At 36.3% G+C, this 12,905-nt stretch overlaps 1 protein-coding gene across 1 annotated transcript in view; it reads left to right on the top strand.

The window, feature by feature from the left end:
- LOC132112775 (peptide methionine sulfoxide reductase MsrA-like) overlaps positions 1–8,885 on the top strand; it is a 30,516-nt gene extending 21,631 nt beyond the window's left edge. Inside the window, exons 5-6 of the mRNA XM_059520433.1 lie at positions 2,807–2,913; positions 8,447–8,885. Coding sequence (XP_059376416.1) covers positions 2,807–2,913; positions 8,447–8,620 — 281 coding nt within the window. The 3' untranslated portion in view covers positions 8,621–8,885. The remainder of the gene's footprint in view (positions 1–2,806; positions 2,914–8,446) is intronic.
- The last annotated feature ends 4,020 nt before the right edge of the window (positions 8,886–12,905 follow it).

Here is a 12,905-nt window from a genome sequence, read left to right as displayed (position 1 = left end):
TATTTCCAATGCAGGCGCGCAGTATGCGCGCTCATAATGGAAGCGACGCGGTCGCGACGCACCCGTTTTTCCAGGCGCGTGCGCACCGCATCGAGTTAAAAACATTTCAACTTTTCAGAATGCAGCAAGCGCACCGCGGGTCATGTGACAAGAACTAAATAATCAGCTTCATACTTTCCCGTAACAACGTTAAAAGCTCAGCCAAGATGAAGGAACAGCTGATCATAGCTGTATATGGATTCCCATTTTGAAATAAATTTAGTAGCAGAGCTACTGCAATCGATTTTTTGAGCTGCAAATCCATTTATCCTTTGCTGAAATTTCCGCGTCTTCTAGGAGAGAGCGCGTCATGGTTGCTTAGCAAAGGCAGACGCCTCAGGGGCGCTTCTGCCCGAGCGTTTTGGAAAGAAGGAGAAAGCGGTGCGCCTAGCGTTTTCCACGCGTTTTTAGGCGCGATATGTGAACGGCCCCTAAGCCTTTTATTTGTGCAGATTCTCCAGTACAATGTTGTTTGCAAATGTTTAGTCGTAAAAGCTGATAACATTGCTTTTTAACAGTTAACATTTAAAGCTTTACAAACATGTTCTGTGATCAGTTTGTCGTTTACCAGTTCATAATTCAGTCGTGCAGCCTAATTATGACTGAATGAGAGAGGTAAATGTTTAAAGATATTTGAAATGCACTTTTTTTTCTAAGTATTCACTGCTCTTTTTCACACAGCAGGTTTTTTGTGTGTCCGTTTTTTCTGGACAACCTTCTGATGGATTTTACTTTAAATTGTGAGTTCCATTCAGGTTTCATGCCATTGGCACTTTATTCGAAGGATTGTTTACAATTTCACAGCATAAGCTATAAAGCTGTTTCCCAGTAAATAATAAAATACAACGCACTGCAATCTTATTCTGTTTTATCCTTATTCTTCGTGAAAATATGTTCTGAAAGATTCCTTAATAAGCTTTGTTCGGGATGTTAAACTACTTTAGGAGCTCTAAGGACTGCCATGGTGAAAACATTATTTGAAATCTCCTTGTGAAATTTGCTAGAGTATGGGTCAGTGTTCTGATTGCAGAAGAGTTCGACAAAGGATTACTAACACATAATAAAACAACTCCAGGTATATTTGTGATGAGGATATGACAATGCAAAATTATTAAAATCTCTTAAAAATCTATGCTGAATTATAAAGACCCTTTATTAATAATTTACTTTGGGGGGAAAATGGAAAAAAACTAAAATATAAGTACATAAACCGATTAATCGTAAAAATAATCGACAGATTAATCGATTATCAAAATAATCGTTAGTTGCAGCCCTACTAATATGCAACCTCAACCTTTGGGTATAAAGGTGTACCTTTTGATGCTTGAATTAAACAATCACGGCATTATAATATTGAATATGAAAAGTAGATACTATTTTAAAGATTTGCAAAATAATTTTTATCACTAATTATAGTGTTTTTAAACATTAATTTATATGAATATCCAATATCAAGCAGTACTGAACAAAAGTGATTGATGACAGATTTGATAGTTAAGGATTTTTAAAAATGATAGCAACAACACAGTTTTGGTGACCATTGACATCCATTCTTCATCCATTGTTTTGTGTTCTACAGAAGAAAGAAAGTTACAGGTTTGGAATGACATGAGGGTTTTTGGGTGAAATATCCCTTTTAAGTTGCATCTGTGTTTATTTCTAGTTACTGGAGTACTAATGTCCCTCAAGCATTTTCATAAAAAAACCTGAACAATAATAAATATGTGGTTTTCATCTTATCCTTTTCATTCACTCTTCCAATCTTTTTTTCCCCCTCCTTCCTCATCGAGCCACATAAGTGCTGATATTTGAAATGTCTGGATTGGTCAAAGCAGCCTTAGAGGATTGGCATCTGTCTGGATGATGCTGTGTGCATGTACAGCTTATTCACTCACAAGTACACATAGTAAATCTTTCCTTTCTTCCCTCCATCTAAAGCAAAGGGTGATGCTTCTTGACCTCTGCATTAACAGAAATCGTTTTCCTGCGGCAGAGCCATGTTATGGAGAGCGAGAGAGACTGCGTGTGACATTTATGGAGTCAGCTTCTGCCCAGCTCTCAGCTCTGACCCTGTTTGTGTGCTGATGACACATCTGCAGCGTTCTCCACTCTCGGTTCATGTGCGTGTTGTGTGTTGAGAGGAGAGATTCTGTATATTATTCAGCTTGAACAGGGAGGATCATCAATAATAACTAAGCATCGGGATGGAGGCTGAAAAAAGAAGCGCTCCAGTCTCAGATGGAGTACATTGAGTGCTCATAGTTTCCTTTGTAGTTTTTAACTCCTTTTTCCCTCGTATGAGCCGAGATAGATTTAAGGGTTTTGATATTCAGTGACACTAAAAAGTATTTGGCCTCTTAAACCACAATTAAAAATGTCTGAATGGCATTGCTAATTGTAATAAAATATATTTTGATTTATTTTTTAATTATTATTATTATTATCATGGCAAGATGGCTGACATCCAGTTCTGCAAAAAGATACATGAGAGACAGCAAATTCAAAAACGCAAACATGTTTCCACATGTTATCAAGGAGGAAATTATTCAAAGACTGCTTTTTTCATATTTTCTATCCTTTTTTTGCAGCAATATCAGAACAGAATTGGATTTTGCTTGCTAATAATAGAAATGTCATTAAAAAGACTGATGTATACAGTGACAGGACTGCAAATTCCAGAGTTTTTTTTAAAGAGCTCTAAAGCATTTATATGTGTGTGTGTGTGTGTGTTTGTTTGTTTGTTTGTTTGTTTGTTTGTTTGTTTTAGGAATGGCACAGGGGAATGATCATGGTACGCAGTATCGTTCTGCCATCTACACCTACAGCCCAGAACAGCAAGAGCTGGCCATGAGAAGCAAGCATGTGTACCAGGAGGTGCAGTATCTCAAAACACACACACAAACTTTACTTTGAATTCTGTTGCTCTATAATGAATTATGGATATTTTCATAACCCATAGTCCTACCCCAATTCAAACTTTTATTTGTAAATAATTTGTACTATTCTCATTCATGGTTTATGTCATTTTTCTATATTTTGTGTTAGAGGGGGCATTAGTGAGAAATAAGGATACACTACCATTCAAATGTTTTGGGCCAGGAAAATAAATTAATACTTCTATTCAGCAAGGATGCATTAAATTGATCAAAAGTTACAGTAAAGACATTTATAATGTTTCTGTTTTTGAATAAATGCCATTTTCAGACAATAATTTACAGCCCTAATGATATTGAGCACAAAATCAGCATATTAGAATGATGTCTGAAGACTTGAGTAATAACTCCCGATAATTCAGATTTGCCATCACATGCAATCACATTTTATAAAACGATCATTTTATAAATCATGGTATCTGTTGTTACTGTAGTTTTATTGTATTTTTGATCAAATAAATGCAGCCTTTGTGAACAAAGTTCTTTCAAAACACTTAGAGACCCCAACATTTTGAACAGTAATGCGCAAATCAATTTAGTTCATCAAATATAATCAGAGTTGAAATCCACTGATTTTCTTTTTGCCCCATCACATCTCCAGAGGCTGTCTCATTTCCATCCTCTCTTTTCCATTCTTTGCCGCTCTCAAACTGTCCACTGTCAAAAGCTGACCGCCCACACCTGTCAGAGAGATGCGCTTGTGGATGCTTATGAACGCAGCTCATCTGGATGGCTGGACTGTTATCCCTGTCAAACTAGTGTGATGATGCTTTGTTTTGTGAGATACAGGAGCTTGGGTAGCCATTCTTGCGGTAACCCTTTGCTCCTCATGTCATCGGTCTTGCTTCTAGGGCTCAGATGTGATTTGGGGGTGAGGGGAATGAGGCATGGGCAGGGAGGTTGGGTGACCCCTATTGGCCTTGGCATTGTGCACATCAGGGTGAAAGGTCAGGCTTGCAGGAGGCAGCTGTGGTTAAAGGGGCACAATCAGATCAGGGAACCGAAACGGATGTGCTGTTGATGGCCCTAGTGATCCCACAAGCTGAAATGTACACACACACACACAGATATAGTGAGGCAGAAGGGGCATTTCAGCAGGGGTTAAACTGGGCCAGAGCACTGTTAAGGCACCTTCAATTCAGAATTAAATAAATAAATGATGGATCGGTTTGGTAGGTTTTTTTTCTAAGAAGTCTCTTAAACTGACCAAGACTCCATTTATGTGATCAAAAGTTCAGTATAAACAGTAATGTTGAAAAATACTATCACAAAATTCATAATAACTAATAACGTAATTTATGACTGTTATGGCAAAGCTGAATTTTAAGCAGGCTTCAGTGTCACATGATCCTTCAGAAATCATTCTGATGCGCTGATTTGGTGCTTAAATAACACTTCTTATTATTGTCAATCCTAAAAAGCATTGTGCTGCTCAATATTTATGTGGAGAAGTAAATCCTTTATGAATAGAAAGTTCAAAACAAATGTTTGAAATAGAAATCTTTTGTAACATGTATTTACTGTCACTTAAGATCAATTTAATGCATCCTTGCTGAATTAAAGTATTAATTTCTCACAAATAGTAAGTATGATTTGAAAACTGGTATCGTAAATGCTATCTGGAGTGTTTGTTTGGTATGTGAATGTTGTACAGTAGGTGACTTTGCATGCAACATGATGATTTTTGTGTAGAACGAATGGCTCCAGATTGCATGAAATCTATTTTAAATATGTTTATTAAAAGGGCATCACATCTCTCAGACTTCATAGCCTTTCCCTGCAGTTGATGGTTGTGCTTCTCTCTCTGAGGGTGGTTTCGAAGAACGGCTTGGTTACATAAAATGAGATTAGACATGTTAGTCCTGAGTCTTGTTAAAATATAGAGGAGCGGACGTGTGTGTGTATCCGTCATACTGTGGAAAAAGCACAGTGGATTGTCTGGCAGTGGAGAGTGAGAATTTGAAGAGGGACACTGAAATGAAAGACAGTGTGAAGAAATTGGTGAGGCCTTTTTGAGGACACTTCCATCGGCTCAAATTCAGGTGATGAATCAGACAACGACATCACACACAGACGGGAAATGAATTATTAGCACTCGCTGAGAGTTGCACTCCATCAGAGTCTCCCAAAACTCTGCCATCAGTGAGGGCAGTCGGGGAGAAGGAAACGCGGGAGTGTGAGAGGAAGAAGCTCTTTTAAGCGCTGTGGTTGAGGAGGGGAGGGGTGCTGTAATGAAATGTAGGAATTTGCAGAACATCAAAGAGTTTTTATTCAGTAGTGAAAGAGAGCGAGACGCAGGAAGATAGAGTAGAGGTACAATTCTGCTGCAATGAAGCACTTTCTCCGAGGAGTTATTTTGGGGATTTGAATGGAAGTTTATGAATTTGCTTTGTTTATCTACTCGTGTTATCCTGCAGACAGCAAAATTATTATTATAATTATTTTTTTGGTTATGTTTTGGGGGTTTGAGATTCATCTGCATGGCCCAGATTAAATAATGTTGAGAAATGGTCGTTGAAAAAGTGAATGCACAAATGTGATGTGAATGTCAAAATTTTGAATGTTGATATTATTTATGTTTTTCATCTTATGTGCAATTTAATGCTTTTGTATTATTCCCAATATTTAAAAAAGTTAGCATAATTATTCATAAAAATGTAAATTTTGTAAAATGTAAAATTTTATATAAAAAAACTCCTCAAAAAATTATGAAAAGAATAGACTATGTAGATGTAGCACTTACATGTGTCTTGTTTTAAAATGAATTATAATAATATTGTTTATAGTCTTGTTTTTGTTCAATCCCTTTATAATCCATAGATAAGCAAAATATTTTATGTGAAATATCACTTTCTCTTTGGCTTTAATTATCAAGGTTTTTTTTTTTTTTTTTTCTAATCAATAACTGATGGATATAATCCCATCCTACATTTTTTTTTCCCTGTTGGAATATCCCGTATCATTTTGGGATGTCCGTTCATGGAGGAAAATTTGGTTAATGGAATATGACATTGACTTTAAGAAGAAACACACTGTGCTCTAGAGCTAGAAGAAAATGTAGTTTTTGATCATTTTAAGCATGTTGTGTTATAATCATAAATGTAGTAGTAACAACTAAATAGACTGAATTTTCATCCAAAATGTTATTGGCTGATGTTGCCTATAACTCAGGTTGTTATAAGCATTCCATCTAAAAACAAAATCTCTCTGTTCCATGTCAAGTAATCTCACACAGATAGACGCTCATGCTCTCACACTTTGATCTGTCTCCTCTCACAGGTCACATGACCCTCTGCTGCCTTATTCTCTCTCACAAAATGCAGGAACAGCCAAGGATGACAAAATGGATTCCTGACTAAATCTTATGCACACACACTCATGCTTACATGCAAACTAAGTATGTGTGGAGATGTGCGTAAATGCACAGAACATGCAAAGATCAGCCTTGCCCTTTGCACTGTTTTTTTTTTTTTACATTATGCCTTCTTTCTCGTGTATGTTTGAACTAAAGTGAATCATCTTTACACCTACACTTGCTTTTCTGTTGGTGCAGCAGAACTATACAGCTTATAATATGGGAAAGATGCTGTAGCTTTTAGCAGAGACTCTGCTAAAACAAGAAACAATAAGCTTTCTCGCTAAGCTAAAACTGTATCACCGTTTCAGGAATTTTGAAGTATAGCTTTTTAGTTAATAGAAAGAGCTGCATTAATATTTATTATTTATGTTGTTCTGTTAAAAGTAGGCCAAGCGGTTGCAGTTAAAATGTACACAGGGAATGTGCGTGTTAACGTGAGCATGTTCAGGTGTGTGTGTATAAATAGTCTAATATGGAAATATATGGAATAAATAAATAATTTTTAAAATGGAAATATATAAATTAAATCTGATGGGGAAAAAAGGGGAATTCTGGTTGCAAAACACTGAAAAATAGACTAATTATAACATATATTGGTGGGTTTGTGTGTGTGTGTGTGTGTGTGTGTGTGTGTGTGTGTGTGTGTGTGTGTATTTGCAGATCCAGGAACACATAGTGACATTAGTTGAGTCATCAGAGTCAGATGAAGCATATTCAGATATGCAAATGCTTATGTAATCTCTCTCTCTCTTTGCCTCTCTTTTTCTGTCTCTTTCTCTTTCTGTCTCTTTGCTTGACTGTCCACAGAAATGTTCTCCTCCACCAGAGAGACACAGACCACTGAGCTTTGACAGAGCCAGCTTTCTGACACCATATCCACACACAAATAAAAAAATTCCCCCCTTTCTAATGCACACTATTTAAAATATTTTGCACAGTTTAAAGGGTGATAAACAGGGCTCAACAACATGGATTTTAATTTCTGCTGCCCCATTCAAGCCAATAGTTTTGATTTGCACTTGACCTTCCAGTAAAGGCCTAGTAAAATCAAGAACGAAAATTATGAATTTTAATTAAAGAGATTTCTGTGTCAGAGTTTTTATTTATGTGTTTATTTAAGAAACCAGTGTGCTCTATGAAGTCAAAGGGATATATATATATATATATGTATATGTATATGTAAATATATGTATATGTATATATATATATGTATATATATATATATATATGTATATATATATATATATATATATATATATATATATATATATATATATATATATATATTTATTTATTTATATATTTATTTATTTATTTATTTATTTATTTATTTATTTTCTTTTTTTGTTTGTTTGTGTGCTCTGCTTATCAAGTTTCTGCTTCTCTTTTTTAAGCACACTCGGCTAAATGTTGTTTGTGTGTCCATCTTCCAGTTCACTGTAGCATGTGTAACCATGTGATAATCCTATAATGTTATTCTTATCTTTTAGCCTTCTAAATATACTAATTTTAGAGACATATTTTTAAAAAATAAAACAAATGGGAAATATTTGGTTTATGTTGTATAGGTATCTTTGTTTTTCTGGCGTCCATGCTGCTGTTAGTATCTCATGGTGTTATGCACATGCAGCCTCTTTTGTTAGACATGAAATCAGTAGCAACTGAAGCAGACTTCTGTCCCCACCTAGTGGCTGAGATCTGAAACTACATACATTTCTAATAAGGACAGTTGTGATAGCTTAAAGCAAGCACATAAATGATCCCCTCTCTTTCTTTGTGTTGTAGAGACACCTCCCTCAGGTCTACATGTGAGCTTTAGAAATACTGTGATTGATGTTCAAAGGTGTTTTGTTCTGTCTGTTTGTAATAGTAGTACCTAAAACCTTTTTCTGCTGGAGTATGGATGCGGCCCCTAGAGGGAGACAGAGCTTCATTCATCTCCCTTTGAAACCGTTTTGGACATTCTGTCTGGCTTTAATATCACAAGAAAGAGTTCTTTCAGTTCGAAATGATTTGCTTCTCCCTAGACAGTGATCACATTTATCCTCTTTATTTCAAAATGTGTCGTCATTTACCGTCTCTTTTTCTGTCTGTTCCTGTTTCATCTTTTTGCTAGGCTCTAAATAAGAAAGGCCTGGGTGAGATCACCACCGAGATCCGAGAGCAGACTGAATTTTACTATGCTGAAGACTATCACCAGCAATACCTGCACAAGGTGCCTAAAGGATACTGTGGGTTAAAGGGCACAGGTGTCACATGCTCTATCAGAGGAGAGAAGGATGAACTCTGACTCGGGGCACACAGACATTTTTCTGCTATTTAAAGGAATACTTCCCCCAAAAATGAGTATTATGTTGATTCACTCTCATGTTGTTCCAAACCTGTATGAATTTCTAAGAATTTCTTTCTAATATTCTTCTGCATTAACTAAAATGAAACCCATAACAAAGTTTTTTCATTACTTTAAATAAAAAAACTGTAAATGTAATTAAATAGAATGTTGTTGTTGTTTTTTCAGGTAGGCAACATTTCTTCTTTTTGTTTAGTTTAACTTGAAGTACAACCCGAATTCCGGAAAAGTTGGGACGTTTTTTAAATTTTAATAAAATGAAAACTAAAGGAATTTCAAATCACATGAGCCAATATTTTATTCACAATAGAACATAGATAACGTAGCAAATGTTTAACTGAGAAATTTTAATCCACCGAATTAGCTCATTTAAAATTTAATGCCTGCTACAGGTGTCAAAAAAGTTGGCACGGGGGCAACAAATGGCTAAAAAAGCAAGCAGTTTTGAAAAGATTCAGCTGGGAGAACATCTAGTGATTAATTAAGTTAATTGATATCAGGTCTGTAACATGATTAGCTATAAAAGCTTTGTCTTAGAGAAGCAGAGTCTCTCAGAAGTAAAGATGGGCAGAGGCTCTCCAATCTGTGAAAGACTGCGTAAAAAAATTGTGGAAAACTTTAAAAACAATGTTCCTCAACGTCAAATTGCAAATGCTTTGCAAATCTCATCATCTACAGTGCATAACATCATCAACAGATTCAGAGAAACTGGAGAAATCTCTGTGTGTAAGGGACAAGGCCGGAGACCTTTATTGGATGCCCGTAGTCTTCGGGCTCTCAGACGACACTGCATCACTCATCAGCATGATTGTGTCAATGACATTACTAAATGGGCCCAGGAATACTTTCAGAAACCACTGTCGGTAAACACAATCCGCCGTGCCATCAGCAGATGCCAACTAAAGCTCTATCATGCAAAAAGGAAGCCATATGTGAACATGGTCCAGAAGCGCCGTCGTGTCCTGTGGGCCAAGGCTCATTTAAAATGGACTATTTCAAAGTGGAATAGTGTTTTATGGTCAGACGAGTCCAAATTTGACATTCTTGTTGGAAATCACGGACGCCGTGTCCTCCGGGCTAAAGAGGAGGGAGACCTTCCAGCATGTTATCAGCGTTCAGTTCAAAAGCCAGCATCTCTGATGGTATGGGGGTGCATAAGTGCATACGGTATGGGCAGCTTGCATGTTTTGGAAGGCTCTGTGAATGCTGAAAGGTATATAAAGGTTTTAGAGCAACATATGCTTCCCTCCAAACAACGTCTATTTCAGGGAAGGCCTTGTTTATTTCAGCAGGACAATGCAAAACCACATACTGCAGCTATAACAACAGCATGGCTTCGTCGTAGAAGAGTCCCAATGCTAACCTGGCCTGCCTGCAGTCCAGATCTTTCACCTATAGAGAACATTTGGCGCATCATTAAACGAAAAATATGTCAAAGATGACCACGAACTCTTCAGCAGCTGGAAATCTATATAAGGCAAGAATGGGACCAAATTCCAACAGCAAAACTCCAGCAACTCATAGCCTCAATGCCCAGACGTCTTCAAACTGTTTTGAAAAGAAAAGGAGATGCTACACCATGGTAAACATGCCCCGTCCCAACTATTTTGAGACCTGTAGCAGAAATCAAAATTGAAATGAGCTCCTTTTGTGCATAAAATTGTAAACTTTCTCAGTTTAAACATTTGCTATGTTATCTATGTTCTATTGTGATTAAAATATTGGCTCATGTGATTTGAAAGTCTTTTAGTTTTCATTTTATTAAAATCTAAAAAACGTCCCAACTTTTCCGGAATTCGGGTTGTATTTAAATAACTAAAAATAAATCATATAATTTTAACAGACATTCTAAAAAGAACAAATACGCATGGAATTTGTTACAACTTTAAGAATAAAATGTCAAAACTTCTAAAAAATCTAATTCAAAGTATTAGCAAAAATATGTCAATTATATTAAAATATATTCTGCACTATTGCACACAATATATGTATGTATGTGTGTGTGTGTGTGTATATATATATATATATATATATATATATATATATATATATATAGGTTGCTCTTTTTCATGCAGTTACTATAAATGTGCACTCTCACACTGTGTCTCTTTCAAGCTTTAAAAAGGAGGTCCCTGTTTCTTACCCAAAAAATCGTATGATTTAAAAGGAATATAACACACAAGTCATCTGGATTTCACTGTAAGCTTTGTTTTTGTGTCATGAAAGTATATGTGTATGTTTGTACAAACTGTGTATTAAAAATATTTTTCTCACAAAATGTAAGTCTGTGGTACAAGTTGGGCTCTTAAAGCCAACAGTAACCTTCTGCCAGTGAAATTTCCACAAGTTAAATCTGTCACACTGTCTGCTCTAGAGCATCTGCTGTGTGGCTGCCTTATGCTCCGGCCAATCTCTGATCTCTGTGGGCATTACAGTACTGCAGCATTCTAATACATCAACCCCTGATTTAAAATACGAATGACCCATTCTGCCTTATGCAACATGAATAACAGTGCTTGCTTGTACACAAGACTGTTTATTTAACTATATTTTAAAACAAACACAATCATATTACACATTTTATTTGTGTAATAATCATTCAGGAAACATTCTATATTTTTTCTTCATTGAGCCGTCAAGTTGCACCTGTGGTGTCTATACCACTAGGTGGCAGGACATGTAAATATAAAAACATTCCTTTAAATAAATCGACTGTAGATTAAAGGAGGTGGCAGGTTGTAATTTCTGTGCCATCAGCATCACCAAACAGAACTGCAGAAATGACTAGAAAAGGAAAATTGGTAATTGCGTTACAAAGCCTTGAAATGAGAAGGTTAATTAGGACTTAGTTTGAATACTTTGTACATGTGAAGTGAGACTTGAAAGCTGGAAAATCTGTGGTTGGTAGGCAGTTGGTTTCTAGATGGCTGATATGTTTTTCTGGGTGGTTCTGGGGGCATTTAGTTGATGTAGCCTGAAAGCTTTAGGAGGAGTTAGAAATAAAATTTCGATCTCACCCTTAAAAATAAATTATTTTCATTAGACTTTCATTGTATTATATTTAAAGAGGTCCTATTATACTCTTGAAGTCTAGATTTTGTTTTGGGGGTGTGAAAAACGTTTTTTTTTTTCACATAATTTAAATTATTACAATACCTTTCTCCCCAGCCTGGCACAAATGGCTCGATTAGTTCCGGGTTTGATATAGGCCCGCCTTCCAAAAAATGAAATGCGTTGTGATTGGTTAACATCTTAAACAGTGTTTCAGTACTGCCCCGCCCCTTGCCAAAGCAGCAAGTTTCGTCTGCTCCGGTATCCAACTTATTTTGCAAAGCGGAAGTAAATACAATTACATACTTCCTTATAATGTGTTAAACTTCCGTTAAGGATGAAACCGCAGATTCAAAAACAAGCCCAATATTTTTTTTATTAATTATTATCATCAATATTATTTATTATCAATTATGTATTACTAATAAATGAGCCTGAAACACATTAAAATAAGCTATTTTACAAAAATCAGCAAGCTGTGACAAAGTGGAGACAAAACTCATAAATCACATTTGAGCAGAATAGGATTGGAGAGATGGAAAAGGAGAAAAACACAAGAACTTCAAAGGGGAGCTTTAATACAGACACATATATTTATAACCTACTAAAATATAGGCTATTCAGACCATATTTACCCGCAGTATTAGTTTAGGACTACTAGTTTTTTTATTGACAGCGATGTCATTTGTGTGCGGCATTCAACAACGTTAACAACAGGAGGATGGAGGACGCTGTGATTGGAGCTGTGATTTTGTTGTGTCTCGCGGGTTTCACAATAATGGACATGGAATGTTGACTTATTTGGAAAGCAACTGAAAGAATGGGAAGAAGGAATCTCCAACAAAAAGTGCTACATTTGCTACAAGTGCCTGCACTTCAGCGTCCATACATTTCTTGCTGTTCATCATACTTGCGAAATAAGTTGACACAATGTTTACAGAATGTTTGCACTGCGTTTTAAATCATGGCGGGTGAGTGTCTACTTGAATAGTACTAGTTGTGCTGGCTAGACCCTGCTCTGGAGTAGGAGTTCATTTGGTTCTCAAAAAAGGCAGTCCGGTACTGAAATTGCACCCATTTCCAGTGGTGCGAAAACGCACAAAAGTGGGTAGTTCCACAATTAGTTCTGGTACTATGAAAAGGTTCCCACGGTGTAAAAGGCCCTATTATTGCA

Source organism: Carassius carassius, chromosome 32, assembly GCF_963082965.1.
Source record: "Carassius carassius chromosome 32, fCarCar2.1, whole genome shotgun sequence".
Taxonomy (NCBI): Eukaryota; Metazoa; Chordata; class Actinopteri; order Cypriniformes; family Cyprinidae; genus Carassius; species Carassius carassius.
The sequence above is the reverse complement of the archived record's forward strand: the minus strand, read 5'-3'. Positions and strand labels throughout refer to the sequence as shown.